This window comes from Micromys minutus (genome assembly GCF_963924665.1).
Source record: "Micromys minutus genome assembly, chromosome: 5".
In the NCBI taxonomy this organism is placed as follows: Eukaryota; Metazoa; Chordata; class Mammalia; order Rodentia; family Muridae; genus Micromys; species Micromys minutus.
In genome coordinates this window covers 64,927,387-64,948,235 of record NC_137974.1, presented here as the reverse complement: position 1 = coordinate 64,948,235, position 20,849 = coordinate 64,927,387, and the positions used below count along the sequence as shown (strand labels likewise).

General features: G+C 37.7%; 1 protein-coding gene across 1 annotated transcript in view; it reads left to right on the top strand.

The window, feature by feature from the left end:
* Positions 1 to 20,849, top strand: part of PKHD1 (PKHD1 ciliary IPT domain containing fibrocystin/polyductin) — a gene marked incomplete at both ends in the record, with an annotated part of 432,805 nt that overhangs the window by 368,505 nt on the left and 43,451 nt on the right. The window contains one exon of the mRNA XM_080917462.1: positions 15,013 to 16,030. Coding sequence (XP_080773588.1) covers positions 15,013 to 16,030 — 1,018 coding nt within the window. The remainder of the gene's footprint in view (positions 1 to 15,012; positions 16,031 to 20,849) is intronic.

Here is a 20,849-nt window from a genome sequence, read left to right as displayed (position 1 = left end):
ATGGCCATAGTATGAGCTTTGTAAGTCTTCTTCAGTTTACAATGGCCTGTGCAGCTTTGACACTCATTTTTATATGTAACTTCTCATGCAATGGTATGGGGTACTAAGATGTACTTGCATCATGGGGATTTTGTCCATATGAGGAGACTCCTGTTCCTGTAAGAACAGGTCAGCTATTCCTACACATGTGGCCCCTGCCTCTACACTCTTTGTATGAGCCTGACTGCTCTTCCATTTTTCCACTCTACACCACACAGCAGCAGATCCTAAGAGCAAGCACATGTGGCTGCCCAGTCTTGCATGTCTTGCCTGGAGCACTGTGAACTAAATAAAACTCTTCTTTATAAAGCACCCAGTCTGTGATGTTGTTATACATTACCCACAGCAACGAAAACCAGACCTGGATCACACCATACCAGTAAACTTCCTGGTGTAAAAAATTGGGGAAAAGGAGGAAAGCAGGGTACACTGAAGGCAATTTACTTAAGTGTGGTCCCAGAGAATACGGTTAACTGAGTCTGGACCTGAACACAGCCACATGCTCGATGAGAAAGAGTGTAATCACTATGCTGTATAATCCCTCCAAGTGTGGATATACTATAAGGGATTGTTCAGATCTGTAAGCCCTTCGAGACCAGTCCTTTGAACTGAAAAGTAAGGCTATTATTATCCTCATCGCAATTGACTCAAATTCATCAACTATTAAAAAAAAAAAAAAAAAAAACTCATTTTACTAGGACTGTGGAGATACGTGGAAAAATCTATCTTTTTAAAATGCAACGATTTGATGTGGATGTTTTGTGGTTGTTCTTGAACAAAGACACAATTAGAAAGAAAGGAGGGAGCGGGAACTACTCAGAGACTTCAATTTATTATCCGAGGTCACACATTAGCTGTTTCATGAAAGCCACCTCTCAATATTTTCATACCAATGATCACATATGGCTTTTCTGCTCCGGCTGGATTAGAAACCTTTTGCTATATCTTAGACCCCATATCAGACTGGTTGGATTTACACCTAAGGTTAACAAGTACCAGTCAAAGGCTTTGCATCCCTAGCCTGGATTTTTATGTCTGAATAAGAGGAGGGGATTTCTCTTTTATCAGTCACAGGCACTGAGTTGCTGGGAAAGTTTCTCTAACAGGGCGAGTTGGCAAAATAGTCCCATTGGGTTTCAAGTTAATTTGACTAATTCTTTCACCACTTGTCAAATGAAACTACTTTTGTTTAGGTAACAAAACAAGCTGTTTCCTCTGCCATTTCTCCAGTGGGTAGTATAGGCACTTCTGGCGAACACACATTACTGCTAACTGTTATGATGTTTGCTGTCAAATTCATTTATTTATACAACTGCTGTAAAGAGCCTGAGGCCCATAAGCAGCCATGAAAGATTTCAGAGTCATGGTGTGGGGTCAGGAGAGGGGGAAGAAAAAGTCTCCGCTGGTTATGAGAAAGGCATTGACACAGGAAATGGTCACATATGGTGCAGATTTATTGTGTCCGGGGCTTCCCATTCAAATCTCATTATAGCCACAGCTCTGAGCAGGCCACTGCAGTGTCCCATTCATTTCAGCTTTGGCACCCAGCAGAATTACTGTGGCGGCTTCAAAACAGGGTCTGGCGAGGTGATGACTTTATCATTTTGAGGAAAGAGTGTGCCAGGAATTGCACTTGTAAAGAGTGATGGTGCCTGTCCGTCTTCTGAAGCCACGCAATGCACATGGCTTTGTTTAAAGCCAGAAGACAAGGCTTGCTATCGGAAGAGGAGAAAAGAGGAGGGATGGGATGAAGTGGGGGGTGGGGCAAAAGAAATGAATGGAGACTGGACTAAAGTAAAAATTATCCTGGATATTCGGGGTGGGGTTGTTTTCTTCAGTGGTGAAAAATAGATGGTCTACTGAATCTCATATGTGCATGCATACACGCACACACACACACACACACACACACACACATGAACACAAATTTCTATGATATATGGGTATTTCCTTCATCTTCATTTTCTAAAAACTTACATTATGGGATCAATGTTTAAGTGATTCTTTTCTCCTGTAACTTGTCTCTCTTAACCCTGTACTTGGGAATGAAAAGTTTTAACACTTACCAGGAGGTATTTGAGGTAACAGAAAAACCATGAGAGTGCTGTGATATTTGAAAGATGATTCTTTTTGCAGTGATAGAGAATATAACAGCATGTATTTCTTGACGGGTTCTCAAACTGGGTTCTGAGCATACAGTATCATATGTACAAGAGTGCATCAGCCCATGAGTTGTGGACAGCTAGCTGGTAATCACTTTATGTGTGAGAAAACAGTCAGAAGGAGGATGAGAAGCCTAGCCACAGCTTCAAAGAGGAGAAAGCAGGATGCAATCAGTGCTAAACCTGATCTCTTGGAGAGCCTACTTCCTGAGCCTTCAGTTGCCTGGGATGTTTTCAATGGAATATTCAAATAATAAGTTTGATAATTGGGACCATATCCATTGATGTTTGTAGGTGAAATTTTACTCTCCAAATCCTCCCACAAAAAGTACTTGCTGTTTCAAGTACTATATCATGACGAAACTTCACCATCGTTAGAAAATTTAACATGAGATAGTTCCTGAGTTTGGTTTCAATGATCTCTTATCAAGAGAGGTACCTAAAATTTAAAAATGGCTGGTTCAGAAGAAAGAGTCATTGAGTCGATCTCTCACCCCAACCTGCCAACTCACCCTTTTAATGTCACCCCTTACCTCTTCTACCTGCTATACTTATCCTCCTCAAAATAATACTGATTTTAAAGATTATATTATCTTATTAAAGATAAAATATACAGAAAACCCACTAAACCAGCCTGAGAGAGGCCGATGTTCTGCCGAGCGAGTTTACTATGTGTGTTTGCAGGCTTCCTGCAGTTGCCTCTTTTTCCAACATTACCTTGGAAAGTTGTCCTCATCAAAAAGAAGGACAAGCACGGGAGCACGGGTGAGAGTGTGAGGGATGCTGTGATGAGCAGAGAGCAACATTTTTCTCACGGAGCAGCTTCCTGCTCCCTTGGTTATTTTCATCTCAGGGTTGTATTCACACTTTCATGCTTCCTGGACCGCAGTCATCCGGAGCAAAACACTGCACCTGCCATTGGGAGTTAGGGTGACTTTCCTCGTGGAAAATGATGGGAAAGGTAACTATGCTCCAAAGTGACACTCTAGATAGTTGTGAAAGTCAATCTAGACATGGATGTGTGTGTGTGTGTGTGTGTGTGTGTGTGTATGCATTTTTAACATTTAGTATTTAACATAAATACTAAATATACAATGCCCCCTTTTGATCAAATGACACAGTTTCTTGAAATTTACAGTGATAAACATTTTGCATGTTGGAGCAGCACTATTATTTATAAAATTGTATTAGGCATAACAAGTACGAACAAATACAAGTGCTTCCTTTATAATTACTATGTCTGACATATTATGGTCACATACCAGACAGTACAAACCCCAAGTTCTATGCTTTTCGTCAGCATAGTCATATTTTGTTTAGATATTGAATATACTACATGTAATAACGCTCTCAACTTGTGTTAACCAATAATTCCAACACATATATTTATTACTTTTGAAGTTTAAAAATGTAATTATATTTAGCATTTCTCAAGTTTGAAGGAAAAAAAAACACTTTTCGGTTCATTGTATCTGAAATAAGCAAAACACATTTTCTTTAATAACCCCTAAAATTGTCTCAGTTACTTTTTTGGGTGTCAAGAAACAGAACTTTGAGGTTTGGGAGTGTCATTCCTGATTGCCTGAAATTTTGTGACAACATATATAAATGGGGAGACATGTAACGTGTCGTCATCTATTTGATCTGTGCCCATTCATATTTGTTAAATTGGAAATAATTAAATATAGATATTGTTTGGTAGAAGCAAATTGTAAATTACTTCTTTTCTTTTTTTAACATTTATTTTCATGTTTATTTTTTCACTCATCACTTTTTTGAACAACTTTATTTTAAAAAAGCAAAGATAAATATACAAATTTTAAACAGTTTTGCATAAAAGTATACAAATATATTTTTGTCAGTACTTGTTTTTTTTTTTTAAGGTTTGATAGTGTGCATTAAGATCTTACTAGTTACAATGTGCATAAAGTACATGTAAAGCAGGATGTAACCTAGAATTAGTCAAAGTTTTCTTGGTGTGTAAAGATTAAGCATAATGGTTTTTTCTTTCCTTTTTTTTTCATTTCTTGAACTTCATATAGTCTGTGAGTTGTTTCTGGGATGTTCAGAGCTTTCTGGGGTTAGTATCCAACTATCAGTGACTGCATATTATGTCTGTTCTTTTGTGACTGGGTTGAAAATGAGTGATTATATATTTTGTTTATGTCCAAATCTCCCATAGTTTATGATACTTGTTGAAATATATCAAAGATGGCTAGAGAAAATATTGTTGAGGGAAATGGTAGCATTAACCTCGAGGAGAAAAATCACTAATGTTGATGTGTTTCATTCTATTTTAAACATATAAATTTTTCTCTTTTGTTGAAATGGGAAGATGGAAGGATTCCATGTGCCTTTGAGTCAAAGCATTTATTTTAGAAATACTGTTTTTCTTTCCTTCTCATCCATTTTTCTAAATAAAAGATAGAAGTTATTTCTCTTTTTTTGTTGTTGTTTTCTGTTAATTTTTTTTCTGTAGCAAAGATGACCCCTTTGGCATATTTTCTTTTCAAACGTGAAATGAGGTGGAAAATCCTCATTTCACGACAGGAAGGACAAATATTGACACAAAGTTAATATTTGTTAGAACCCTGGAAGCAACACACACACACACACACACACACACACAGAGAGAGAGAGAGAGAGAGAGAGAGAGAGAGAGAGAGAGAGAGAGAGAGAGAGAGAGAGAGAGAGTTTGCTCTTCCTAAACCAGACATAATTATCTCTCCCCCTGTCCTGGGCTTAGATCTATGGCTGCCTGGTGTAGGGAAAGGATGAGAGTATGTATTACGTCAGAATATTTTAGGAAGGCAAGTGCTCATGTGCCCATGTGCATACACAAATACAACCTGCTTAATCAAATCTTCTCCACTTAAAGTGGAGCTTCTGGACCTTGTCACTGTGCATGTCCACCCTGAATGCAATAGCATACACCAAGCCAAAGCTCACTGGTCACTCAGCAATCATTATGACCTGTCCACTCTTGCCTTTTTTGAGAAGAATGCCCTGGGGTGACAGGGTGTTTGCCCTGACAGGCTGTATCAGTTATCTGTTCACATTGATTATCAAAGTCAGCTGTGGCCAGGCCTTGCCTCTCTCCTTCTTCTCTCAGCCCCTCTTACAAGCACCCCTGCCTGGATTTTCATGAGGAAATAATCAGATTAGGCCTTTCACGGTGAGTTCATATGGAGTTCTCTTTCTCCCGTGTGCTACTAACTGAATAAATGTGTTTAGTGGTAAATTGTAAATGACATTATGATTACCAAAGCCAGCATGGGTTTCATTTAAAAGTGATCAGAATTGTGGACCACAAAAATTGTGACTGGCAGATGAGGCCATTTGGCAGAGTGGGGAAGGAAAAGACAAAAACAAGTGCGAAAAAAAATCATTACTCAGAACTAAACCTTCTCCAACTGAGCAAAGCAGGAGAGAAAGCATCTTATAGGAGAGAACAATGGAAGGCTATTCAGAAATGACTCTGGACTAAAACTGTAACATTTTCCCTTCAGCCCCTGGGTGTTGAACATAGTCTGGTTAACTGTGTGTAGACTTTTCTCAAACAGTGACCATATATCTTCTGCTATAATTAAGAATCATGCCTGTTTCACTGCTTTCAGCTCTATAACTTTACATATTTGTGTGTTAACAATTATTACCATTACTATTTTGCCTTTTGGCAAACTGCAAGCACTAGCATCGGTTAACTGAAGATTTCATAGAAAACCAGATGATGGGGCACTAGCAAACCAAAACACCTCTTAGCCATTGTGGTTGAATACTGAAGACATTAAGGTAGTAGAGTTTCCAATTTAGGAAAGCACACACACACACACACACACACACACACACACACACATACCAGTTCACATTTGGCTACAAAGTTGGAACATTAATATCACTTACTGGTAAGATTTGGGTAATTGCCTTTGTCACGATTGTGGGAATAATTTTATTTATCTGGTATACCAGGATAAAATGTTGGTTTGAAGGGGCAAATAATAATATACAGAATCAAAGAACATTTTGACAAATGAGGTGATCTGTCAACTATTAGGAATCTTTCCACATGTTCCGTAAAGCAGAGAAAGCTCCCAAATGTTGGCCCTTCGCATACTGGTATATATCACATCAGAACCTTATGTCCAATAACTATTCCCTGAAGAGTCCTTTAGATGTCAATGTATTTTACCAAGTGCAAAATACAAAAATAAAACTATAGAAGTATGTAGTTGCTATATCTTTTTCCATTCTCCTTTCATTTCTTCCCTGCTCTTCTTCCTCTTCTCCATCCTTTCTCCACTTCTTCCACATTCTTTCTCCTCCTTTTTCTTTTCTGCTCCTCACTTCTAAATAATATTATTGAGTTCGTATGATTGTGATTGAACTTTCTTTCTGTGATGTAGAAATAATTAAACTTACTGTCTAAAGGGGAATAAGGATAGAAATATAAAAGTAGGCAGAGAAGCTAAATGAGAAACACAAGGAAAGAGCAAAGAAAGTAGGGAGGGAGCAAGGAAAGACCTATTAGCCTTATAATATGAAGGGTTCTTTAAGGCAAAGCCAACTTCTTGGACATTCAAATTATTATCCTACTGTGCCTCCTTCTTGATGCCACTCTATAGGCTTTCTGTCATATATTTCTGCATCTAAAGCTCTCATCAGCTACCATGTTATTATAGTGGCTGGAATAACCATAACGTGACATCTTTGCTACCATATAAAAACCGCTGACTAACAAAAAATATGAACCACCAATACTTTTGATTCTCACACAAATTTTAGTATGAGAATAAAATGTGCTTTTATTAACACACTTGCTAAGACCATAGGCCAGCACTGACTGTCTATGATCTCTAAAGTAACATATCTCTTCCCATAAATGCTCAGGAGCTCTCTAACGGTTTATTTCTTGTGTTCAAAATTTGTTTCCAGAGCTGAGTGTATCCTTGAAATTGGAACCAATGCAGTCATTATTTCCAAGGAACATTATTTGCCATTTTTACTCCACTAAGCTTCCATTGTGTTGTAAAGAAATAGGTGCACTGGCTGGTTTTGTGTGTCAACTTGACAGAAGCTGAAATTACCATAGAAGGAAGCCTCATTTGAGGAAATGCTTCCATGAGATTCAGCTGTAAGGCATTTTCTCAACTAGTGATCAGGGGAAGGGTTGCCATCCCTGAGCTGATCATCCTGGGTTCTATAAGAAGGCAAGCTAAGCAAGGCAGGGGAAGCAAGCAAATAAATCACATCCCTCCATGGCCTCTGCATCAGCTCCTGCTTCTTGACCTGTTTGAGTTCCAGTCGTGACTTCCTTTGGTTATGAACAACAATGTGGAAGTGTAAACTAAGTAAACCCCAACTTGCTTCTTGGTCATGATATTTTGTGCAGGAATAGAAACCCTGACTAAGACATTAGGTATCTTTAGGTCACATCCCAAACCTTGTTTCCTTTCCTGATCTATGCAGTTCCCACACAGTGTGTAATATCCCTCTGTTAATCACTGCTCTTCAAAGACTAATAGCTTCTGGATTACTTCTTGATCTCACTAGTGTACATGTGTTATTTGGATACACTAGGTTATGGTTTCCAGCCAGAGGACATCATGAAAATTGGCCCACTATTTCCTCTCCATCCTAACATACTATTCTTATTAAAGTAAGTAACTTGCACCAAACCTTTGCAGGTTTGGAAATAAACAAGGAGCATCCAAAAGGCAGTAAGCAAATACCAGTAGCTTGCTGGTATTTATCCAGGCCTGTATGCAGGTCCTTTTTAGGTACGTTCTAGAAGGCTAAATGACCTAAAAAGACCTTCAATAAAAATGATGTAATTGGGTATGCTTTCCTCCCCAATGTACTTTAGTGTTCACCCACACAATTATAGTAGTGAAAATTTCATCACTATTAACCTTAAAAAAATCCAAAAATGCAGAGTCCTAAAATTCCTGAAACCCTAGATCACCCATTCAATCCTTTGTAAAGACTCCTGACACTGGCTACTCACTCTCTTCCCAGCCAAACATAACCCCAGTTTTGCATGATCCCATTGTTTGTCCACATCTTTATTGGGCCTACCCGAGGCATTTCCCACAATACAGTTAGACTTTCTGTGAAGACCATAATCATGTGTCATTGATAAAAATCCCTTCCATGTATCACTAAAGGAGCTATAGCAACATGGGTTATGGTTTTTTAAAGTGTTTTAAATTATAATAATTTAACTGAGACTAATAAAAATGGTACCTTTCCCATTCTATTTTTTTCTTTTTTACTTTTCGGTCTGTGTTATTTCATGGCAGTGAACTGGCCACAGTGTTTGGGATAGAATAATACTTTATATATGAAATTAGTAGGAGGGGGTATGACTTTTGTATTTCACTAAATATTTCTTTATAACATTTTTATTCTGCGTAAATGTTGGCTTATCCAATGCTATGCCACACAGGGGCCAGACCCTAGGCCACTCTGTGATATGAACCTGTCCTGATTTACAGGAGAAAATGAAGAGATACGGATTTTGAAATGACTCTTCCTTGAATACTGACTTGTCAAATTGTATTTATTATCACAGCTTATCTATAAGTAACATTCTTAAAGAAAATATCACTTTTAACAATAATTCTAAGCATTTATACATAATCAAAGTAAAACTTAAAGATAAATGAATTTCTTCTAAGCAACTAATGCTGGAAAGCAAATATCAATCATCAGGCTAAAGAAAAGGCTGTATTTACTTTCTAAGTCCTTCATGGGAAATATAAACATCTATATCATACAAGAATGGAATACAAAAGTGTGTAATTAAATATAGAAACATTAAACAAGTTAATACATTATTACTTTTCTAATTTTATAATTGTGTTATATATGGCATTTCCATTTATATTAGTTTCAATTTTTTACAAAGAAATGTGGTTTTGAGACATTTGTCTCTGTCTCTCTCTCCCTCTCTCTCTCTCTCTCTCTCTCTATATATATATATATATATATATATATATATATATATATATATATGTGTATATATGTATATATACACATATATGTGTATATATGTGTATATATATATATATATATATATATATATATATATTGCTTATTTTTGCTCTCCTGCTACTTACTCTCTGTGCCTCCTAGACTCATGTCCCTAGTTGTCTTCATCCTGCTAATCACTTTTGATTTCTGTATTCCATTCCTTTTTATTGATGATCTCCTTAGACCTTCATGCAGATTATCACAAACTTTCAATTTAGTTGTGATTTCTTTCATTTTGTTTAATATCCAGGCCATAGAAAGGATCAAATGTGCACAATGAACAATTGTATATGTGTACAAAAATCATAAAAAAAACTCAGTGAAACTTTCTGTGGTGCTTAAAGGTACTCTGTATGCTTCTAGATAAAAAAAAAATCATTAAATCATTACCCAGATACAATCCCTTAGACCTACAACAGTGACATTCCTGTTAGATATAGTGGTGTGACTGTGGCACAAACATTATGAGAGTAACCAATCACCTTGTTTTTATACTGGATTTAAGGCCAACTCCTGGAAATGATACTCTTGACAGGGCTCAACACCCAGAGGTAGATAGGTGTTGGCCTCAAGTGAAAACATCTTACTAAGGGTCATGGCTGAAATACATCTGCTAAAGGGATGTGGGTACAACATAGCCCCTAATGACATACTGCTGTAAGTACAGATCAGTGCCTCACTCAACAGTCATCAGAGTGGTATCTTATTTCAATATGTGGGAATTAACAGAGAGACCCACAGTTGAACAATGTGTAGAATGAGAGGCTTTGGAATACTCAGTCATAAATGGAGTGCTCTTACCAAACACCTCCTCTCAAGGCTCAGGGACCTATAGAGAAGAGGAGGCAGGAAGGTTCTAAGAATGACTCCAAAGAAACCGAATCTTTCCAAAACAACAGGACTGATACACAGATCACCTCACAGAGATTATGACAGTAGACACAGACACTGCACAATTCCAAGTGAGACAGAGTTTGAGCACCAAGAAGGCTAAGTAAACACAAAGTTCCACCAAGGGGCTATCTGCAATGGGCATGTTCAGGTAGAAGGAAGCTCAGTTTTCTCCAGTGGAAATCATTGGATATATAAACCACATTCCAGGGCAGCCCTTACAAAATGAGTTCCTTTTTTTCATTCGTAGGTTTGCCACCTTCACTTTGTGGTTCTTTTGTTTGATTTCTTTTAAAGAGAAAGAGAAAAATCATGAAGTTGGCTGGGTAGGAAAGTGAGGACAACTAGGTAGGACTTTGGGAACCAGGAAGAATATAATCAAAATATATTCTATGAAAAAATATTTTAAATAAAACTAATCTTAAGAAGATTTAATGATTAAAACATTTGCAGTTTTTAAATATATAGGCACAATCTGTATTTCTTCATAATTTACATGAATTTCATTAGAATGTCTCTTGGATTTTTCTCCACAAACTTCATTAAACATACTACTTACTTTTTCAGAATCCAAAAAAGGAAATCAAAAAATACATATAAATTGCATTTAAATAAATAATATTCCTAACTTAGCGTCAACAACTTTGAGCCACATTCTTGTTGAATTGTTCACTCAGGTAAGCACTAAAATCCAAAGAGGCTGCTTACTTCTCTGTTTGACACCTTGATCTCCATCTTAGTGTTTGCTCCTAACCTCTGCCCCTAAGCACATCCCCCAACTCCATCTTCATAGGTGACTGTAAGATGACACTGCTTCACAGTTCCTGGAAGATGAGGATGCCTTCAGTCTTCTGTGACCTCTGCCACATAGTTCATTTTTCCTCCATGTTTGGAGATTGAGTCTTTACATTTTCTATTCCCATTTGGTTGACATAGATACTGTGCTGTTTCTTAAACTCTCAGGAAATTTACTCTAGGTAATTGACTTCATCCACCTCCATTTTAATCCTTTTATATGGTTTCTCTATTATGTCACAGACTTTAATTTGCTTTTCAACACAGTCATGTTTCTCTTTCATATGGTCCATTGTGAGAAGCTGTTCATAATCTTAAGCATGAATTGGCTTTCTTCTTTCTGTAGTGTCATCTTGAGTTAAAGTCTGTACATACACACACACACACACACACACACACCTCACAGCCCTGGCCGCATTGGAAAGTAAGGGTGGGTCATTTTCATCCCACAGAATCTCTCTCTCTCTCTCTCTCTCTCTCTCTCTCTCTCTCTCTCTCTCTCTCTCTCTCTCTCTCTCTTTCTCTGTTTGTGTGGGGGGTATAGAATATTGTCAATACTCAGAATTTTCATTATTTTTGGACTGTTTATATTATTAGAGATGGCCATAAAGCGTTGGTGAGATTGCTCCTTTTCTGTCTGTGTTAGCTACTCTTGGAAGAGGAAATATTTTCTAATTACCCATAATAGTGCATCCATTGTATAACGATACTGCCCATTGGGTAAAGATTAGTCCTGTGCAACTTTATGCCTTTAGGAGAAAAACTGAAAAGTAAAATTCCAGTCATTACTACACTGACAAGAAAATTTCAACTTTGACTACTGATTGTCTCATACCTACAGAAATGCTATATTTTTATAAGTTCTGGAAACCTTAAAATAATATGTTTGTTATTATGATAAATCTTGAAAATGCAAGAGATTCTTTAATCAAAAAGACATACCAGTGGTAATATTGTATGTGTGGATATATGTATGCATATCTGAGTATACAAATTTATGTGTGTATAGAGGGGCATATGTGTATGTAACTATATTTATGTGTACCTGTGTGTATGTGTGTGAGAGAACTTTATTGAGACACATTTGTATATCCATATAATGGTATATCATGATAATTCAGTACATGTTTACAATGTATGATAATTAAATTCAGACATTACAGATTTCCTTGTTTTCAAACATTAATCATTTATAGGTTTGGGGAATTTGTAGTCTTCTAGTCATTTTGAAACCTATCATAGATTGTTTTAATGAGTAATTACTGTATCAAAAGAGACTAAAAGTATTTATTACAGATTGTTTTAAAACTACTTTTCATTCTTCAGATAAAGTTACAAAATATAAAATTTGGATAAAAAGAATTCTTAATTCTAAATAGACTGAGTAGATACTGACTCAGAGAGATACACACACCCACAACCAAGTAGTGGATGGAGCTTGGGGACTCCATGGAAGAATAGGAGAAAAGAATGCAGATCCTGAAGGAGATAGGAATCCCACAGGAAAACCAAGAGAATCAGCTAACCTGGACCACTGGGGTTCTCAGAGTCTGAACCACCAACCAAAGAACATTCATGAGTTCGACTGAGCCCGCCCCACCCAAATGGAGCAGATGTGCTGTTTGGTCTTCATGTGGGTCCTAAACAACTGGAGTGGAGGCTGTCCTAAAAGCTGTTGTCTGCCATGATACTCAGATACTATCTTTGAGAATCCTGTAAAAGATGGACGGCCCAAAACTATATTGTTAAGACTCATCTTCTGCCAGAGTGCAGAAACTGCAGTGTCAGCGTGTGTCTGGAAGTCCTCTGCCTTGCCTTCTCCATCCTATATAGAGCTGCAGTGTGGTAATATGAGATGGTTTGGGTTTTGAAGTGAAGCTTCTAAAACCATCTATGTTTTTGATTTAGGAAATATGCTACAGTAAAACAGTGATATTCCCTAAAATGTCCTTAGATAATATGACAAGAAAATCTTTGGCATTAGTATTTAGGGATCTTGATATTAAACTTCTAAGACCTTTGTAAAATCTTAAGTGATGTGAATGTCTGCACTGAGTCCTCTAGGAGGTCCTGGACAGTAGAAAGCTCTGTGTGCCAATGAGAACTTTACATCTTTCCATTGACACATTTCTGTGCTTATTCGTGTTCTGTTTACAATAACTAGGTAAAAGAACCAGGCTAGACATCTATCAACTTATAACTGGATAATAAGGACTCCACAGTGGAGTTTCATTCAGCTGGTGCTATTGAACCATAGGTTAATTCTATTTTTAGATTTTTAAAAAGGAAACATTTATAATGATCTCCATATGGCTTTTCAAATTTGCAATCCCATCAGCAGTACAGAGTGTTCCTGTCTACCCACATTCTACTGGCTGTTATCTCTCTTTTTCTCAATGTTATTTTATTTTTTTTCACTTAGTCATTTTATATCCTGTCCCCACCCAGTCACCCCCTCCCTCAAGCCTTCTCCCTTCTCCTCCTTCTCGTGGAGCAGGTGGGGGCCACTTGGGTATCCTCCCACCCTGGTATGTCAAGTCTCTGCAAGGCTGGATGCTTTCTCTCCAACTGAGGCCAGACAAGAAAGACCAGCTAGAACATATCCCACACACAACAGCTTTTGGGACAGCCCTCACTCCAATTGTTTGGGACACACATGAAAATCTGCTGCATATGAGCAGGGAGGCCTAGGTCTAGCCCATGTATGTTCTTTGTTTGGTGGTTCAGACTTTGAAAGTCCCAAAGTCCAGGTTATTTGACACTGTTGCTCTTCCTGTGGAGTTTTTATCCCCCTCATCCCCTTTGGGATTCACAACCCTTCCTTCTATTCTTCCATTAAGAGTCTCCAAGCTCTAATCATGGTTTGGCCTTGGGTTTTTGTATCTGTCTGAGTCAGCTTTTGGTTAGAGCTCTCAGAGTACAACATACTCTTGTCTGCAAGCATGACCGAGTATCACTAGTAGTGTCAGGGATTGGTGCTTGCCTCTGGGATGGGTCAGTCAAGTTGGGCCAGTTATTGGCTGCTCATTTTCTCATCTCTCCTCCATCCCCTGTACCTGCATTTCTTGTAGACAAGATAGATTTTGGGGTGAATGCTTATTGGATGGGTTAATATCTATTGTTCTATAAGGGATCCTGCCTGAGTATAGGAGGCAGTCTCTTCAGGCTCCATATTCCAATGTTGTGAGTCACAGCTAAGGTCACCCCATTGACTCTTGGGTGCCTTCCTTATCCAAGGTCTCTGTCTTGTCCTGAAGATGCTCTCCACCTGCTCACTCCTGTCAGTTGAAAATTTTCATTTGCTTATTGAACAACTGTTTGTTCTTTTAATGGTAGCCACTCTAAAATGGGATGGATCTTTAATCAGTTTTAGTTGTCATTTTGATGAGACTCCACTAGTTATAGGATATACACATATATGTATGTATATGCTGATTTTATGTTAATTTTTAAAAGCACATACCATGCTGGAAGAAGTTGTGGAGGAGGGCATCAGCAGAGGAAGACCAGAAGTCTCAACCTAGACTCCTGAGATCTCTCAGACACTGACCCACCAACCAGGCATCATACACTAGCTGTTCTGAGATCCTCGACACATATACAGCAGAGGAATTCCTGGTCCAGCCCCAATGAGAGAAGAGACACTTACCCCTTAAGAGACTTGAAGCCCCAGGGAATGGGACAGTCTGGTGGGGTGTGGGGACATCCTTTTGAGAGACTTGAGGTTCCAGAGAATTGAGAGGTCTTGTGGAGTGTGGGGACATTCTCTTGAAGATGGGGGAGGGGGAATGGGATAAGGAACTGTCAGGTGGTATATCAGGAAGGGGTTAATGCCTGGGCTGTAAAAAAAAACATTAATAATTTTTTAAAAGTATATAACATGAGCATACATCATTAGAATATGTCAAGTGAAAATTTTAAAGCATCTATCTTTTTATACTTTGCTCAATATTGCTTTGAGTTCTCAATATCTAATATACTTAAATGGTCAATGAATATTTCATAGTATAACATGAAATGGTGAGAATAGTGGATTAAAAGTCCTCATTACTTGTAGCTTAAGTGTTATGCATTTGTTTCCTTTGTTTCACAGGTACATTCAGAGAAGAACTGAAATGCACATTCCGAGCAATGATCCAGGGCTTCTTCTGTAAGCAGACTGAGCATGCAATCCTAATTCTTGATAATGTTGACGCAATTTGGACAATCCCCAAATCATACCCACTTGTATCTATTACTAATGGCTTTGTGGACACATTTAGCATTGTGAAGGACAGTAGTTTATGCTCTCCCACAACCTTTCTGTCTACTTTTTATTCCATCTTACCAACCAGACAAATAACCAAAGTATGCTTTCCAGAGCAAACTCCTTCATTCCTGCGCTTTTTTCTACTGACAAACAGAAGAGTTTCCAAGCTCATCTTGGCTGTATTCTACAGTGAGATTCAGAGTCCTTACGTTTTCTTAGACAAGATCTTTATTCCACCTACTCCAGTAGAGTCACCATTTCTATTGTTGGATAAGGCTGCTGGTGCCAACTATTTTGACATTATGAATAATCTCTTGTATGTTGTTCTGCAAGGAGAGGAGCCTGTTGAAATAAGTTCAAGTGTTTCCATTCACTTGGCATTGACAGTCACATTTTCAGTCCTAGAAAATGGCTGGGAGAAAGGAATGCTTAAAAGCCTAACAGGATTTTTCCAGATTGACCTAGACCAAATCAGACTCACTCTTGAAATGCCTGGCAACAAAGACACCTTGGAGGCCATTGCAAATAGTGAACGAAAACGAAATCTCAATTGTCCAACTGTGACTTGTGGTGGTTCTTCTAGCAGATATGGTCAACGCAGACCTCTCATGGCAGAAATGACATCATTTAGGAACACAACAGCTACCACTGTGGAAACTTTCTCAAGGGTGATTATCTTTGAAATCGGTGATCTGCCAAATGTAAGGAACAGTGAACTCATTCCATCCTTATCAAGTAACAGATTACAGAAATTGGCTCACCAGGTTATCACTGCTCAACAAACTGGAGTTTTGGAAAACGTCCTTGGTATAGCTGTTGAGGCCTTACTAGTGACTCAATCAGAGAGAGTCACAGGATACAGGTAAGCACTAACTGTTAAAACATCTGGATGAAGGGTGGTTTCTTGAGTTCATGTTGACATGTATTAAAATTTGCTTAGTCTTTACAATCAACTCCAAGGGATTCACTAGAACTGAAAACTGTAAAAAAAAAAAAAAAAAGTCATATACCTAATTGGATGCATATTTAACCAATTATTTTATGGACACTTGCAAAAATAGAATCATATCATTCTTCATTCTTTCAGCAACAGGTACTTTTCCACTAACCTCCTGTTCTGCACTCTAGAATTAATACTTTCTTTGATTTTTATTATTTTACACACACACACACACACAGATTTGTGTGCATAAATATATAAATACAATATGCTGGGTCTATTTTGTTCATGGTATGCATATGGTTTCAGGCGTTGACCACATATATTGAATAGCAAATAAGGCTCAGCTTGGGAGAAGGCAATCAATTTTTTATGGAAGCTTGGTTGAAATTGTTGTATTATATTTCCATATCTTAGCACTGAGAAGATGCAAGTATCCCTTTTGTTGATAGATGCAATAATGACAGCTTAATTGTCCTCGGTTGCTTCTAATATAGAATTGAGTATTTTTACTAAGCATAGAATTTTAATGAATTACTGATATTAGTTTGAAATGTCTTATATTATTTTATTTTATGTGTATGAGTGTGTTCTTTCATGTATGTAAGTGTACCATGTGCAATTTTGGTGATTGTGGAAGTCAGAAAAAGAGAAAAGATCCTCTAGTACTAGAGTTTTACATGCTTGTGATTAACCAGACAGGTGCTAGAAACTCAATCTCAGTCATCTGAAAGAGAAACAGTGGGTCTTGACCCCTGAGCTATCTTTACTGCTTTATAATGTTATGATTATGTTTTATAGGGTAACATGGGTGCCAGTGGTACCTTTGCATTTTGCTCTTAATTTTATTTTTTCCAGTATAATTTCATTTCATGCTTATAAATTTATTTGTATACTTAGAGATCAAAGGTTTAGCCTGTTGTTTTGCTTTGTTCACCATTCGAAGACACTGGGCATTATGGAGAGAACATCTTGTGAATGAACAGAAACATTACCTGTGGTATTATAGAGAACATATTGTGTATGAACAGAGACATCACCTGTGATATTATAGAGAGAACATCTTGTGCATGAACAGAGACATCAACTGTGATATTATAGAGAGAACATCTTGTGTATGAACAGACACATTACCTGTGATATTATAGCGAGAACATCTTGTTATGAACAGAGATATCACCTGTGATATTATAGAGAATATCTTGACATCTTGTGTATGAACAGACACATTACCTGTGATATTGTAGAGAACGTCTTGTGTATGAACAGAGACATCACCTGTGATATTATAGAGAACATGTTGTGTATGAACAGAGACATCACCTGTGATATTATAGAGAGAACATATTGTGTAAGAACAGACACATTACCTTTGATATTATAGCGAGAAAATTTTGTTATGAACAGAGACATCACCTGTGATATTATAGAGAACATCTTGACATCTTGTGTATGAACAGAGACATCACCTGTGATATTATAGAGAATGTCTTGTGTATGAACAGAGACATCACCTCTGATATTATAGAGAGAATATCTTGTGTGTGAAGAGACACATTACCTGTGATATTATAGCGAGAACATCTTTAGTATGAAGAAGATACACATCACCTGCCAATTAAAAAGCCTGTGGCTTAGGCAGGAAATAGGAGGTGAAATACCTGGAAGGCAGAAGGGATTGTGGGATAGAGCCATGTATAGGAAGAGTTGCCTGGGAAAATATGACAAGAAAGATGCTTGTTACCTGACCACAAGAAACAAGCCATATGGTAGCATGTAGGTTAAAATAAATGGGTTATTTTAGTTATGATTATAGTCAGAGAAGAGCCTAGCTATATGGCCATAATATTTATAAATATATTTTGAGTCTGAGTCCTATTTCTGAAAGCATGGAGCTGGGAGGAAGAACTAGTCCAAACTTCAGCAGAACATTCCAGTGTGTATTCTTCTTTTAGTGAGAGAGAGTAAAATGAACAGAAATAACCAAGAGCCACTAAGAAAAACCTGCTAAGTACACTAGGCACATGTAGGGAATATTACAGGTATTTGTAGACAAAATCATCTGATAGTGAGGACAAGAAATATTCTTAGTACAAAGATCACCTCCTTTACTTAATCATTACATGCCGACTTCACTTATGACTCAGATATGCTCATAATAATAATAATAATAATAATAATAATAATAATAATAATAATAATAATAATAATAATAATAGTAATGATGATGATAATAGAAACATGAATAATATGGCATTGATGTTTTGTTCAAATTTCTTACATCCTCCATCACTTTGTTTCTCTGCTATCTTAAGACACATTTTTCCAGATTGAAAGCCAACAAATCATGTGAAGATAAAGAAAAGCCACCTATAAAGCCTGCCTGACAAAAATCCCTACAGAATAAGAAACGAAACAGTATGTCTCCCCATAGAACTGACAAACATTTAGCAAGATTACCTATGCCCCTGAACATTGCACTATATTCTGAACAGCCTTGAAGGCATACACAGGCCCCAAGGCCAGCTCTGTGTCTTTCAGCTCTTACCAGTATCTGCTAGAACCTTAGCTGAACTCCTTGGAGAGCCATCAGCACACTAATGAATTGACCTTGAAGCAGCAGAGATGAGTCTAAGGATGAAGTCTTCTGAGGGAGAGACAGATGAAGTCCTCTGGAAGGTCATTTTTGTTATATTATGGTTACAGAATGAGGCCATCTTGAACACTTATATTTCCAGATAACCATTCCTTATTTTGATGTAGTCTGCATTTTGGAAGGTGGGGAGAAATGAAGTTGTTATCTACTTTTTAGGTACCTATTTTTTTTTTATTCTTCCTCCTTCCTCCAGGAATTCAGATTCAGGTTTCTTCTGATCACTTAGGACAGTTGCATAAACTAGTTCTCCAGTTTGTCAAACTCCTGTAGACACATGAAGTCACTTTGCTCTTTGCCTATCATCTTCCTTCTTGTATTGCCTATCTATTTTTACCCAGTTTTGAGCTTCAGGTGGTTTCAGTGCAGTTTTTAGTGAGAAGAAGTGAGAGCACACATTCTATATTTCTCACTTCAAGTTAGAAGACTTCCAACAAGATCAGATTGACTTTGTATTTGGGAATCTTAATAGAACAGTTATTCATGCTTGCCTATCTTTCACTAGAAGTTTGACCTTCATTCACCCTTGCATGCCTTTGATCTCTTTCTAATTTCTCTCCTGTCTCTTGCCTTACTCATTTTCCTACTAGGATATGAATTTACAGAACTCCTATGTATCTGTGTCCCAAGAGGTCAGAGAATTGAGTTTGAGTTAAATCAATGGAGGAGTTATAGAAAGAATTGAAGAAGTTTCAAATCCCATAAGTACACAAATATAAATGAACCAGAGCTCCCAGGGACTAAACCACTATCCGCAGAGAACACATGGATAAACCCATGGCTTCAGTTGCACATGCAGCAGAGGATGGCCTTGTTGGTCATCAGTGGGAGGAGAAGCCCTTGGTCCTGCCAAGGCTCAATGCTCTAATGTAGGTGAATGTCAGGGTAGGAAGGCAGGAGGAGGGGTAAGTAGGAGAACACCCTGATAGAAGCAGGGAGAGGCAGAATGATATAGGGGTGTGAAGGGGAAACCAGGAAAAAAAGATAACATTTTAAATGTAAATAAAATATATCCAATAAAATTGCTCACTATATATTTATTCATGGTGTATGGATTCTGGCAAACACACACACACTTAAAATTATTCCAACTATCTCTCTTATAGAAGCGTAGCTGTTCAAACCAAAGCTGTATTTAGTTGGCAGAATTTATGAGTCCTCCCACAATACACCTGTATAAACCTGCTGATGCTATTAATGATAACTCTTATGGTTTTGCTGTGTTCTGTGGTACATTTTGACATTAAGATGGAAAGAATATGCAGAGTTATAGTTGGCGCAGTCAAATGCATGAGTTTCAGAAAGAGCATAATTATTCCTGGAATTGGAAAGAAACCATATAGGAAAAGCAGAGCAATTCAAGGTGTGAGGAGGACTTGATCTCTCATGATTAAGGGCATTAAGAACCCATAAAATGATGTAAGTGAATTGTAGAGATGGCTCAGTGAGCAAATACTTGGTCTGTAAGCATGAAGACCAGAGTTCAGTATCATAGTACCTATGGAAATGCTGGGCTGACATGGTTTCTATAATCTCAGTGTTCATGAGACAGAAACATTAGATCCTCAGAGCAAGCTGGCTATCCAGACTAGTCAACACAGCCCAATGAGTTCAAGTGAGATACCCTGTCTCAATACATGAAATAGTGTGCCATCTAGGAAGACATTAAAAATTCAGTCTCTGAGCTCTGTTTGCACAGGTACATAGGAGTCTGTAAGTGCACATGCATTCACCAAGAAGAAACACACATGCATAAATACACACAGGAAAAAAAGAATATAGGAAGGAAATAAAGAAGGAAGAAAGGAAGGAAGAAAGGAAGAAAGGGAGGGAGGGAGGGAGGGAGGGAGGGAGGGAGGGAGGAAAAGATGAAGGAGGGGAATTGCAGATAGATATTTTGAATGAAAAATGGGCATTGCATTGTAGCCTAGGAGGAGAAAGCCCTTCAACCTGAGCGGGTTTAGAACTAGATTCATTTAGAATACATCTCCATGAACACTGAAACAGCCCATTCATGTCTGCCTGGACTCCTAACCTCCCTGGAAAAAAATACATCATTATAAATCTAAGTCAGCCATTATGTGATAG